At 52.2% G+C, this 12,500-nt stretch overlaps 3 protein-coding genes across 3 annotated transcripts in view; 2 read left to right on the forward strand and 1 right to left on the reverse strand.

Annotated features, from left to right (window-relative positions):
* prr5a (proline rich 5a (renal)) overlaps positions 1–2,382 on the forward strand; it is a gene marked incomplete at its 3' end in the record, with an annotated part of 7,434 nt that extends 5,052 nt beyond the window's left edge. Inside the window, exons 6-8 of the mRNA XM_084451417.1 lie at positions 8–104; positions 1,175–1,438; positions 2,117–2,382. Coding sequence (XP_084307543.1) covers positions 8–104; positions 1,175–1,438; positions 2,117–2,382 — 627 coding nt within the window. The remainder of the gene's footprint in view (positions 1–7; positions 105–1,174; positions 1,439–2,116) is intronic.
* A 1,242-nt stretch (positions 2,383–3,624) lies between these two features.
* Positions 3,625–5,823, forward strand: tmem60 (transmembrane protein 60). Its single transcript, XM_084450937.1, has 2 exons — positions 3,625–3,928; positions 4,641–5,823. Exon 2 carries the CDS (start codon positions 4,707–4,709, stop codon positions 5,109–5,111), a length of 405 nt encoding a protein of 134 aa, XP_084307063.1. The 5' UTR covers positions 3,625–3,928; positions 4,641–4,706; the 3' UTR covers positions 5,112–5,823.
* Positions 5,824–6,819: 996 nt separating this feature from the next.
* The window catches only part of LOC311319812 (lysine-specific demethylase RSBN1L-like), a gene marked incomplete at its 5' end in the record, with an annotated part of 20,627 nt that continues 14,946 nt past the window's right edge, over positions 6,820–12,500 (reverse strand). Inside the window, 3 exons of the mRNA XM_084451418.1 lie at positions 6,820–8,572; positions 9,093–9,314; positions 9,723–9,831. Coding sequence (XP_084307544.1) covers positions 7,625–8,572; positions 9,093–9,314; positions 9,723–9,831 — 1,279 coding nt within the window. The 3' untranslated portion in view covers positions 6,820–7,624. The remainder of the gene's footprint in view (positions 8,573–9,092; positions 9,315–9,722; positions 9,832–12,500) is intronic.

Below are 12,500 nucleotides of genomic sequence, written 5' to 3' on the forward strand. Positions count from 1 at the left end.
CCTGAAGCTGGAGTCGCTGGTCCAGAGGGTGGTGTCTCCCTACCTCGGCACCCAGGGCCTCTTCTCTGGGGACGGCAGCGTGGCTCACTGCTCCTGCGTCCTGGGTAGGATAGAGACACCTGGACCCTATAGAGACACATGCCTGGAGCCCATAGAGACACATACCAGGACCCCATAGAGACACACAAACCTGGACCCCATAGAGACACAAACCAGGACCCCCATAGAGACACACATACCTGGACCCCATAGAGACACATACCTGGACCCCATAGAGACACACATACCTGGACCCCATAGAGACACATACCTGGACCCCATAGAGACACACAAACCAGGACCCCATAGAGACGCACATACCAGGACCCCATAGAGACACACATACCAGGACCCCATAGAGACACATACCTGGACCCCATAGAGACACACAAACCAGGACCCCATAGAGATACACATACCTGGACCCCATAGAGACACACATACCTGGACCCCATAGAGACACACAAACCTGGACCCCATAGAGACACACAAACCTGGACCCCATAGAGACACACAGACCAGGACCCCATAGAGACACAAACCAGGACCCTATAATCACAACTCATCCTACTTTTCCTGGACGCAGACACAGTGAGGAGTGAACACTGATTATTACCTAAGATGGACCTCTCGCAACTGGAAATCTATACCTTCTCCTCCCTCCCTCCCTCATCCCCTCTCTCTCTCTCTTTCTCTCTCCCTCCTTCCATCTCTCTACTCCCTCTCTCTCTCCCTCCCTCTCTCTCTACTCACTCCGTCTCACTCCCTCTCTCTTTCTGTCCCTCCCTCCTCCACCTCTCTCCTCCCTCCCTCCCTCTCTCTTTCCCTCTCTCCCTCCCTCCCTCTCTCTACTAACTCCGTCTCACTCCCTCTCTCTCTTTCCCTCCCTCCCTCCTCCACCTCCCTCTCTCCCTCCCTCCCTCTCTCTCTCTTTCCCTCTCCCTCCCTCCCTCCTCCACCTCTCTCCTCCCTCCCCCTCCATCTCTCTACTACCTCCCTCGCTCCTCCACCTCTCTCTCTCCTCTCTCTCTCTCCTCATCTCTCTCTCTCCTTCCCTCCCTCCTCCCTCTCTCTCTTTCCCTCCCTCCCTCCCTCCCTCCTCCCTCTCTCTCCTCCCTCCTCCTCCCTCTCTCAGAGAAGCGTATGCAGTGGTGCTGGCCCCAGCCTGCGGAGCTGCCCAGTAAGAACCCGGTGGTCCGGTCCAAGAGCTACAACATCCCCCTGCTGCTGACCCCCGTGGCGGAGTACGACCCCGACGCCGGCTCCGTGGGCAGCGGGGGCATCCGGCGCCACTCCGCCTGCGAGATCATATCCTGTCTGGAGGAGCAGGGCGTGGCCTCTGGTACGGACCCCCCAGGCCCCTCCTCCAACAGGCTCTGTGTGGGCGCCCACTTCACAGGTAACGCTAGGGTACTGGCTGCACTGTGGGCCTCCGATTTTTATTTTTTTATTTTATTTATTTGACCTTTATTCTTACCAGTTTAGTCTCATTGAGATTGAACATCTATTTTACAAGAGAGACCTGGACAAGAAAGCAGCATAAAGTTACAGACAACATTTCAACATAAATATAATACAAACACAAAGATATCTACACTTCATAGAAAGGACAACCACATTACACATTAAAGCAGCAGGGTTATATATAAGTATTTCCTATTATGGATCAAAACATTTGCAGAAATACTTATATATAACCCTGCTGCTTTAATGTGTAATTGGTTGTCCTATGCTAATCGGTCAGTTGTAGTCAGGGGTGAAAATTAACTTTTTGGCTCACGGTGAGTCACCTGCCAAGGGGACTGTAGATCTACCGGCCAAGTATATATTTTTTTCAGATAGCCTTCCCAAATCTAGTCGCCAATTGGAAATTTTACCTGCATTTGGCCGGAGGCAGGTGTTCATTTTCAGCTCTGGTTGTAGTGAAATGCTCCTGGTTGAGGAGGAGCATCCAGATAGTGTCAGTCCTCCTCCTTGTCTTCTCCTCTCCTCCTCTCCTCGTCTCCTCCTCTCCTTGTCTCTGTGTGGATCCATGGCCGCCAGACTGACTCTGACCCTTGACCTCTGCCCCCCACAGGAACCATCCAGAAGGAAGCCATGGAGTCCCCTCTGCCCTCCCCCTCCATCCACCCTCTCCATGGGACCCAAACCACCACTACACTCTGTGACCTAAGCCAGGGTCCGGGCTCCGCCCCCCCTAGCGCCCCCTCCAGCCCAGAGACCATCGCCGGTCAGGTGCTGGAGTCTGCGGACTCGGACTCAGACGGGATCTTCATTGAGTTTCCGCCTCGCTGCTCTGAGAGTCCGGGTTACAGCCAGGAGGGCAGACAGAGTACTGTTTAGAACACGCCTTATGGACACATAGGTCAGAGCAACGTTTATACCCAGTCCAGCACCTCGTACGACCCGGTCTAGACGCGTCGGAGCGCAGCACCTTGTACGTACCTGGTCTAGACGCTTCAGATTACATAGCTAAGTGCACTCTTACTTCTTTTTAGTCCGCATCTATCTGGGAAAAGAACCCTGTCCTCATCGTATGATCAGATCTGAGCTGGTCTGCTTCCTTTGGATATCTGTCTGTGTTGTAACGATGTCTCACATGGCCGTCTCAACGCCTCTCTCTGCTAGCTATTGATGTAGAAGCTACCACAGCGAGGGTATTTCACGAGAGGCTAGAATATCTCATTAGCAGTGATAATATCGAGCCAATGGCAGCCAATATCTGCCAATTTCAAGGTCATCTGCCTTGAATTTTGTCAGTCTTCGGTGACAAAAGCTTGATGAAGTGCAGTTATAGTCATGCATAGTCAGTCAAATTGAAAAGCTGAATGTTCTTATGTCTGTAGAACCTGCTTTGTTTTATCATAACTACAGTTCACAGAACACCAATGTATGCTCGTGACATGAATGCTAAATTAAGAATGAAACATGACTGCTTACTGTTTACATGTGACATGAAATTATGGTTTCATGAAGAGGAATGTTGTCTCATAAGGTATTTCCACTTTGTAAATAAAAGTGAAAAGTTTTTTTTTTTTAGGACAGCTAGGTATTGTGAAGTGAGCTTTTTAACTTGAATTGTGATTTCAATAAGGGCTTTTTAACTGAAGCTTTTTAAATGATGCTTTACCTCAAAGGTTTTGTAATACATTTTCGGACAATCTGTAAGGACACGTTTTTATTCAAGGCTGTAATTTTCATTAATTTGTACTACCAGACTTTAATTAAAATTGAAATGGATAAAACCGAGAATCACATTTTTGTTTATCAAGCAGGCTCTCTTATCTGAGCCACGTTCAATCTGAAAACAATGTGCACGGTTTTGCTATGGTTTCCGGGTCGAACGGCACATTTCCTCGAAACTGCGAGAAACGAGCTAGTACGTGTCCTCTCGTTTGGTGGGTGTCAGGGAGGTGTTGTTCGCATGGTTGACAGGACATTAACCAACTAGTTATCTATCAAGAACTGTATTAGAATGAAACTCAGCCAGTCGTGAATTCACCCATATCGTTGAACTGCAAACCGTAGCAAAACGGGCACACCGTTTTCAGATTGAACTCACCCCAGTAAATGGATGACGTCTAGATCAAATTTCTCCAACGACAGAACTTGTATTCTACTGTATTCCTTAATGTCTATAGCTTTATTCATTAATTCAACTCTCTCGGTAACCTGGTGCTAGTAATCTTGTATTTATCCAGGGGGTGTTTAGCCGTGAATGTGTGAAAACACGGAACAAATCCTCCTTGAATGCGTCAGAGCTGCTCGTCTTGGATCTGAACTCTTCAGTGAAATGGCTCCTCTCAAGAAGGATGATAGTTAGCCAGAGTGATTCATGGAAAAATTAGAAATTATTCACAGATTATTCCCACATTTTCATCGGAGCAAGGTAAGTGACATATGGTGAACAGTCTGACTTTGACTGTAACGTTGCTATCTAGCTACCCAGAGGAGCTAACTAGCTAGCTAGCATGGCTAGTACTGCTTCAGAGCTCAGCTTGACTGAAAAATTGCCAATTAGTATTTTTATACTTTATATGATTTATATTTATTTGTCCAGGGACTGCGGGTGGAAATGAGCTGTTTAGCTATAACCTTGTACAGTGCATCTCTCCCTATTAGGGTAAATGTCTACTGTACCTTGTCCCTGTCTTAAAAATAAATAAAATCAATCAATCAATCAGTAATCAGCCATGTATCTAATCATGTATTTAGCATTGTCATATTTGGGTGCCAGTGCCAGAAGGGTTATCTTCAGTGCTAGCTAGCTAATGTGTTAGCAGTGGACAGGTTCTGCTTGTGTTGGTAGCCTGATGCAGTATACTGCACTGTAACTTTTATTCCTGTATTCTATTTGTCCTGCTTTTTGTTTAAATGTCTATAATGACTTGCTCTTTGTTTTAATGCTTTTAATTTGTCCTGCTTTTTGTTTAAAATGTCTATAATGTCTTGCTTTTTGTTTTAATGCTTTTAATGTCTCATGTAAAGCACCTTGAATTGCCCTGTGGCTGAAATGTGCTATATAAATAAACTTGCCTTGCCTTGCCTTGATGCACACAACATAGCCACTCCAAGCTAACATCCTGTCTGTCATCTTCCAGACTGGTCCCGACCAGGCGCCGTGTCATCGTCCTGACCCCTGACCCGCCAGTGGCCCCTCCCCCTAGATGAACATGTCCTTGGCCCAGCGCGTGCTGCTGTCCTGGATCTTCGCTCTCATCTTCCTCATCATGCTCGTCCTCAAACTGGACTCCAAGATCCACTGGAACTGGTTCCTCATCTTCCTCCCCGTCTGGACCTTCGACACCATCCTCATCCTCATGCTGGTGGTGAAGATGGCGGGCCGGTGCAAGCCCGGCTTCGACCCGCGGGACGGCCAGCAGCACCTGAGACGGAGGGTGTGGTACCTGGCGGCCATGCTGCTGAAGCTGGGCTTCTGCCTCACGCTGTGCGCGCGCCTGGAGCTGCTGACGGACATCTGGTTCAGCGTGGTGTGCGTGCCGCTGTGGGCGCTGCTGGGCGGCGCTCTGGTGGAGCTGGGATACAACGTCTTCCACTATCGGAGGGACTGAGTGCGTGGGAGGGGACGAGCGAGTGTGGTAATGCAGTTTGGGGAAACAAACGGATTTATTTTAACGGTAAACCAGGAAGGGTTCTGGACAGGTGGCAGGCTTGAGTTAATGAATACTCTCTCTGTGTCCTACACTATAGGTTATAAGTTATCAATGTGGCATCATAATTACACATCTAATATGTCTTCCACGCTAGGAGATCTGAGTAGAGAATCAACATCGGTCTCTATCCAACCCGTGTGTCATCCGGCCATCATCCAACTCAGTATTGGTCCGTGTTGGCGTCTGACAGCCGGGCCAGATGAATGAAGTATGGTCAGGATTAATGTGTTTTGATGGGGGATACACACACACACACACACACACACACACACACACACACGGAGGCAGATAACCTGACCGTAGAGGGACACGTACGAGACTAGCAGTGTCACTACTGCTACTGAGGGAGGGGACAGTCATCAGCTGGGACTCGGCTCTGAAGGGAAGTTCATACAAACTATGCATCCTACTTACTAAAGATGAGACTTCACTAAGCTTGACGAGTTTGTCAGCTGTAAAAACACAGATTGCAGATAATAAAAGTTAAATATACTGTACATTAGTTGACTACAGTGACCTCTGCTGACAGACGGATGTCTTAAGAATTAACTGATTAGTTAAGTACAGTATATAGTATGCAGTATGTATACTGTATGCTTACTAACTCATTGGACCCTCTCTGTGGAAGAATCTTTAGGATGGAAGATCTTCCTGTAATTTATCTTCTGTGCATTCTGTAAATAAAGTTAAATTCAGTGTTTTGAATGATTCTGTGAAGTCTGTGTTATGGTGCCATCATGGTGCATTTTACATCGAGCTTTGGGGAGCAAGTATCTATCTGGAGAAACAGAAAATACAGGAAGGTTCTTAATATTTTACATTCAAGTGTATCTGGAGAAACAAAGGGTCTTAATAAATAACTCTCAAACCTCACCTTTACTATCAAAAGCTACATTTTGGGCAAAAAAATACTTAAATCTGACTGGAGATGCAAAACATTTGAGCCTTATAAAGAAGGCAGTGTTTCTGTGAGATGCGTGTCGTTCTCAGGCCTGGTGGTACTGCTACTGTACGTGCCCGGGGGGGGGTGGGGGGTGGTACTGCTACTGTACGTGCCCGGGGGGGGGGTGGGGGGTGGTACTGCTACTGTACGTACCCAGGGGGGGGGGGCACATCAGAGGGAGGGGGGGTCTGGGGGTCCGCCCCCCAGGAAATTAAACACTTCATTTAAAGCATTCTGGTGAGTTTTTATGGGAGCCACAGAGGGGCTAAAGAGCCACAGGTTTCAGACCCCCCATGAGCTAAGTAAACAAACTATTGAATCAAAGGGACAGTTCAATCATTTTGCTAATGACTACTTTTCCCTAACCATGATTGCATGCAGTCCCTCCGGTTAACTACACACACGAGCAGCAGCTGTTGAGATGTGGGCTGTGGGGGGGGGGGGTGAGGACTGTGTGTGGGGGGGTGAGGACTGTGTGTGTGGGGGTGAGGACTGTGTGTGTGGGGGGGGGGGGGGGTGAGGACTGTGTGGGGGTGAGGACACATTGAACGAGATGGAGGAGGCAGCTCAAGGATTAAGAACCATTTATTGAGGTTCGGATCAGAGTATAAATCACACTACCAAGTCTTATCTTAGGAAATAAAATGTATTTACAACGGAGTTCTCACATACATCTCAAATAAAAACAGACAGTAAATGATATAAATAAGTTCTATGGAAAATAAAACTCGTCTTACAAAAAATATATGCATTTCTGTATACATTTGCTCACATTGGTGCCAATACATCTATACTATCCGGGTTCAGCATATACAGAATAATTTACAGGCCTGTGTGAGTCCAGTCAGAACGCATCCCTTCTACCCTTCAGATAGCAGGTCTGAGGAGCTGGACGGTGGAGTCAAGGTGAGAGAATCCTGGAGGTATAAGAGAAGATCCCCTGAGGACTATCTGAAGGCTGCAGTTGGTGAAATCATATCCATGCTGCTTACACCCATCCGCTCTCCTCAGATCTGCTAACGGCTAATCAGTAGGGGCTATGCCAAGTGGAAGAGGGGGCTGTTTTCAGATTGGGCAGCCAAGTACCTAAGTAGGTTCTTTAAGAGCTAAGATAAGTAGTGAACGGATCACACGACAGATTCATATAGAGCCTAGGTACATTCACTAACAAACGTGAAGTGAGCTACTTTGCTTACATTCTTACTAAGGCCCTGTTCAAATGAACACGCGTCCTTCACTACCGGTGCCGATCGCTGGACTGACATGATGGCGCTGCTGTCGGCCATGTTGGGGTCGAGCTCTGACATGGTGGTGTTGGTGTCAGCCACGTTGTGGACTGGCTCCTCCCATATAATATCCCATGGCGTCAGGTCAGTGAGTGCTTGATAGAAGGCGTTTTCAAAGCTTTTGAACAGAGCCCGGGCGAAAAGTGTACAGTAGAAAGAGGACTACACATCTAGACACACATTCATATTAAAAAGTCTTTCTGCGTCTGGGGTGTGTGGGGTTTCAGGGGGTGTTTTAGAGAGTGCTGCGGCCGTGTGTCCTGGAGGGGTATGGCAGGTTTGGTGTGCATGGTGTCCTTTACTTTTGGTCCTTTAGAGGGCGCTAGAGTCCTGCTCTCTGAGCCAGGCTTGGAGCTGGATCCTCTGGACTCACTGTGGTGGTGGTGGTGGGCCTTCAGCCTGTCTGAGAAGGAGAGGGGCGGAGCCAGGGGGGCGTCCATGGGTTTGAAGAGGTCAAAGGTGATGAGTGTCCGAGGGGGGTGCTTGTGTTCTGGGGGGGCGGGTTTCTTCCTGTCCTCCTTGTGGCCGACATCTCGCTCCCTCTTCCCTTCCTTCTTCGGGCGAGCGGGCGTGAGTTTGGCCGAGGGGGGCCGCCCGTCCTCGTCCCTGCCCCCTCGTCCGGGGGGAGGGGGCGCGGAGGCGTTGCTCTCCTTCCCCTCTCTGAGCCCACTCTTGTCCCTCTTCCCCGGGGGTGGCCTGTGTCTGTGCGCGCTGGTCTCCCTGGCCTGGTCTCTCTCCGGCTGCGCGTGCGCGCCGCCTCGCTCTCTCTCCTGCTTGACCGGCGGGTGAGTCTTGGAGGCGGGGTCAGGCTCCCTGGCCCCGCCCCTGTCCTCTCTCGGGGTCGCCTGGCCGCTCTGGAGGGGCTTACCCTCCTCTTCTTCCTTCTTCCTGCTCTCCGCCTTCCTCTCCTCCTTCCTCTCCTCCTTTCCCTTCTCCTTCCCTCTCTCCTTCTCTCTCTCTCTCTCCTTCTCCCTGTCTCTCCCCCGCTCCTTCTTCTCTTTCCCCCTCCTCGCCCTCTCCTTCTCGTCTTTCTCCCTCTCCTTCCCCCTCCCTTTCTCCTTGTCCTTCTCCTTCTTGATGGGAGGAGTGAGCGTGGGGGCGGCGCTCTCCTTCATCCGCTCCCTCTCTTTCTGAGACTGCGGAGGGGTTTTTTGCGGCCTCTCGTCCTCCCCCCCCCTCTCTCTCCTGGTGGGCTGCGGCGTCTTCGGGGGGGCTCTGTCCCCCTCTCCCTCCCTCTGGGGGGTCTGGCGGGCGTCGGCCATGTCCTCCCTCCCCCCCCCCTCCCGTCCGCCCCTGCTCTCGATCGCCCCCGCCCTCCCCCTTCGCGTCCTCGTTCTCCGCGCGTGCGTCTCCGTCTCTCTCCTCTCTGACCGGGTCGGGGGTCGGCGTGGGCGCGGGGGCCGCCCTCAACCCTTCCTCCTCCATCTCCACCTGCCTCCCCTCCTCTTCCTCCTCCTCCTCTTCCTCCTTGCAAATGCGCGGCAGCCCTCGCGAAGCCGCCTCCTCCTCCTCCTCCTCCTCCTCCTCCTCCTCGCACTGTGTCAGTTTCCGTTTCGGGCTGCTGTTTTCTTTCCCCCTCTCCTCCTCCTCCTCCTCCTCCTCTTCCTCCTCCTCCTCCTCCTCCTCCTCCTCTTTGACGTGTGTAAGCACTGTTGTCGGGGGGGCGGCCGCGTCCCCCTGGTCGGGGTTCTGGTAGTACTGGGCCAGGCGGATGTGCCAGGCCAGGCTGCAGACGGCAGAGACGGTCTTGAACTGGTGGACCACGCCCCGGGGGATGAAGTAGATGTCGTCGTGGTGCAGGTGGATGCGGGCGTAGCGGATGCCCTCTCGCCTCAGCTGGTTCAGCTTGGCGTCGTCGATCCACTGAACGCACTGCAGAGGGGGGGGGAGGGGGGGGGGGGCAGTCGGTCAGACAAGCTGCCGCGCGTGTGTGTGTGTGAGAGAGAGAGACTGAGGGTGTGTGTGTGTGTGTGTGTGTGTGTGTGAGAGAGAGAGAGACTGTGTGTGTGTGTGTGTGTGTGTGAGAGAGAGAGACTGACCTGGGAGAGGGGGGGCTCATGCAGGTGTGTGTGTGTGTGTGAGTGTGTGTGTGTGTGTGTGAGAGAGAGAGAGACTCACCTGGGAGAGTGGGGGCTCGTGTGTGTGTGTGTGTGTGTGTGTGTGTGTGTGAGAGAGAGAGAGAGAGAGAGAGAGAGAGAGAGACTCACCTGGGAGAGGGGGGGCTCGTGCAGGTGTGTGTGTGTGTGTGTGTGAGAGAGAGAGAGAGAGAGAGAGACTCACCTGGGAGAGAGGGGGCTCATGCAGGTCCAGCTGGAGTCTCTGGACCACGGTGGGGAAATCCCCCGCGTGGAAACACACCACGTCTTTAGTGATGCGCGCCGGAGTGTCCCTGAGAGAGACCAGCACAGAGGGTCAGAGAGAGAGACCAGCACAGAGGGTCAGAGAGAGACCAGCACAGAGGGTCAGAGAGAGAGACAGCACAGAGGGTCAGAGAGACCAGCACAAAGGGTCAGAGAGAACAGCACAGAGGGTCAGAGAGAGACCAGCACAGAGGGTCAGAGAGACCAGCACAGAGGGTCAGAGAGAGACCAGCACAGAGGGTCAGAGAGACCAGCACAGAGGGTCAGAGAGAGAGACCAGCACAGAGGGTCAGAGAGAGACCAGCACAGAGGGTCAGAGAGAGAGAGACCAGCACAGAGGGTCAGAGAGAGAGAGACCAGCACAGAGGGTCAGAGAGAGACCAGCACAGAGAGTCAGAGAGAGAGAGACCAGCACAGAGGGTCAGAGAGAGAACAGCACAGAGGGTCAGAGAGAGAGACCAGCACAGAGGGTCAGAGAGAGACCAGCACAGAGGGTCAGAGAGAGAGAGACCAGCACAGAGGGTCAGAGAGAGAGAGAACAGCACAGAGGGTCAGAGAGAGACCAGCACAGAGGGTCAGAGAGAGACCAGCACAGAGGGTCAGAGAGAGAGACCAGCACAGAGGGTCAGAGAGAGACCAGCAGAGAGGGTCAGAGAGAGAGAGACCAGCACAGAGGGTCAGAGAGAGAGACCAGCACAGAGGGTCAGAGAGAGAGACCAGCACAGAGGGTCAGAGAGAGAGAGACCAGCACAGAGGGTCAGAGAGAGACCAGCACAGAGGGTCAGAGAGAGAGAGACCAGCACAGAGGGTCAGAGAGAGAACAGCACAGAGGGTCAGAGAGAGAGACCAGCACAGAGGGTCAGAGAGAGACCAGCACAGAGGGTCAGAGAGAGACCAGCACAGAGGGTCAGAGAGAGAGAGACCAGCACAGAGGGTCAGAGAGAGAGAGAACAGCACAGAGGGTCAGAGAGAGACCAGCACAGAGGGTCAGAGAGAGAGACCAGCACAGAGGGTCAGAGAGAGAACAGCACAGAGGGTCAGAGAGAGAGACCAGCACAGAGGGTCAGAGAGAGAGACCAGCACAGAGGGTCAGAGAGAGACCAGCAGAGAGGGTCAGAGAGAGACCAGCACAGAGTGTCAGAGAGAGAGAGAGAGAACAGCACAGAGGGTCAGAGAGAGAGACCAGCACAGAGGGTCAGAGAGAGACCAGCACAGAGGGTCAGAGAGAGACCAGCACAGAGGGTCTGAGAGAGACCAGCACAGAGGGTCAGAGACCAGCACAGAGGGTCAGAGAGAGACCAGCACAGAGGGTCAGAGAGAGACCAGCACAGAGGGTCAGAGAGAGACCAGCACAGAGGGTCAGAGAGAGAGAGACCAGCACAGAGGGTCAGAGAGAGAGAGACCAGCACAGAGGGTCAGAGAGAGAGACCAGCACAGAGGGTCAGAGAGAGAGAGCAGCACAGAGGGTCAGAGAGAGAGAGCAGCACAGAGGGTCAGAGAGAGAGAGACCAGCACAGAGGGTCAGAGAGAGAGAGACCAGCACAGAGGGTCAGAGAGAGACCAGCACAGAGGGTCAGAGAGAGACCAGCACAGAGGGTCAGAGAGAGACCAGCACAGAGGGTCAGAGAGACCAGCACAGAGGGTCAGAGAAGGAGAGACCAGCACAGAGGGTCAGAGAGAGAGAGACCAGCACAGAGGGTCAGAGAGAGAGAGACCAGCACAGAGGGTCAGAGAGAGAGAGACCAGCACAGAGGGTCAGAGAGAGAGACCAGCACAGAGGGTCAGAGAGAGAGAGACCAGCACAGAGGGTCAGAGAAGGAGAGAGACCAGCACAGAGGGTCAGAGAGAGACCAGCACACACGGTCAGAGAGAGAGAGAGAGAGGGAGAGAGAGAGAGAGAGGGAGAGAGAGAGAGAGAGAGGGAGAGAGAGAGATAGAAAGAGAGAAAGAGAGAGAGAGAGAAAGAGAGAGAGATAGAGGGAGAGAGAGGGAGAGAGAGAAAGAGAGAGAGACAGGACCGTGGAGAGCTAGCCAGTGTGCTGCTCTCTCCTCCAGTCTGAGCCGGAGAGATGAGCACCTGTGGGAGGACTGGGCCTCGGGCCTCGTGAGTAGAACAGCACACATGCATGTGTGTGCTAGTCTGTGAGTGTTTGTGTGCTAGACTGCGAGTGTGCTAGTGTGTGTGTGTCTGTGTGTGTGCTAGTCTGTGAGTGTACTAGTCTGTGAGTGTGCTAGTCTGTGCGTGTGCTAGTCTGTGAGTGTACTAGTCTGTGAGTGTGCTAGTCTGTGCGTGTGCTAGTCTGTGCGTGTGCTAGTCTGTGAGTGTACTAGTCTGTGAGTGTGCTAGTCTGTGCGTGTGCTAGTCTGTGAGTGTACTAGTCTGTGCGTGTGCTAGTCTGTGCGTGTACTAGTCTGTGAGTGTACTAGTCTGTGCGTGTGCTAGTCTGAGTGTACTAGTCTGTGCGTGTACTAGTCTGTGCGTGTGCTAGTCTGTGCGTGTACTAGTCTGTGAGTGTACTAGTCTGTGCGTGTGCTAGTCTGTGCGTGTACTAGTCTGAGTGTACTAGTCTGTGCGTGTACTAGTCTGTGCGTGTACTAGTCTGAGTGTACTAGTCTGTGCGTGTGCTAGTCTGTGAGTGTACTAGTCTGTGAGTGTACTAGTCTGTGCGTGTACTAGTCTGTGAGTGTGCTAGTCTGT

This window comes from Borostomias antarcticus, assembly GCF_949987555.1.
Source record: "Borostomias antarcticus genome assembly, chromosome: 16".
NCBI lineage: Eukaryota > Metazoa > Chordata > Actinopteri > Stomiiformes > Stomiidae > Borostomias > Borostomias antarcticus.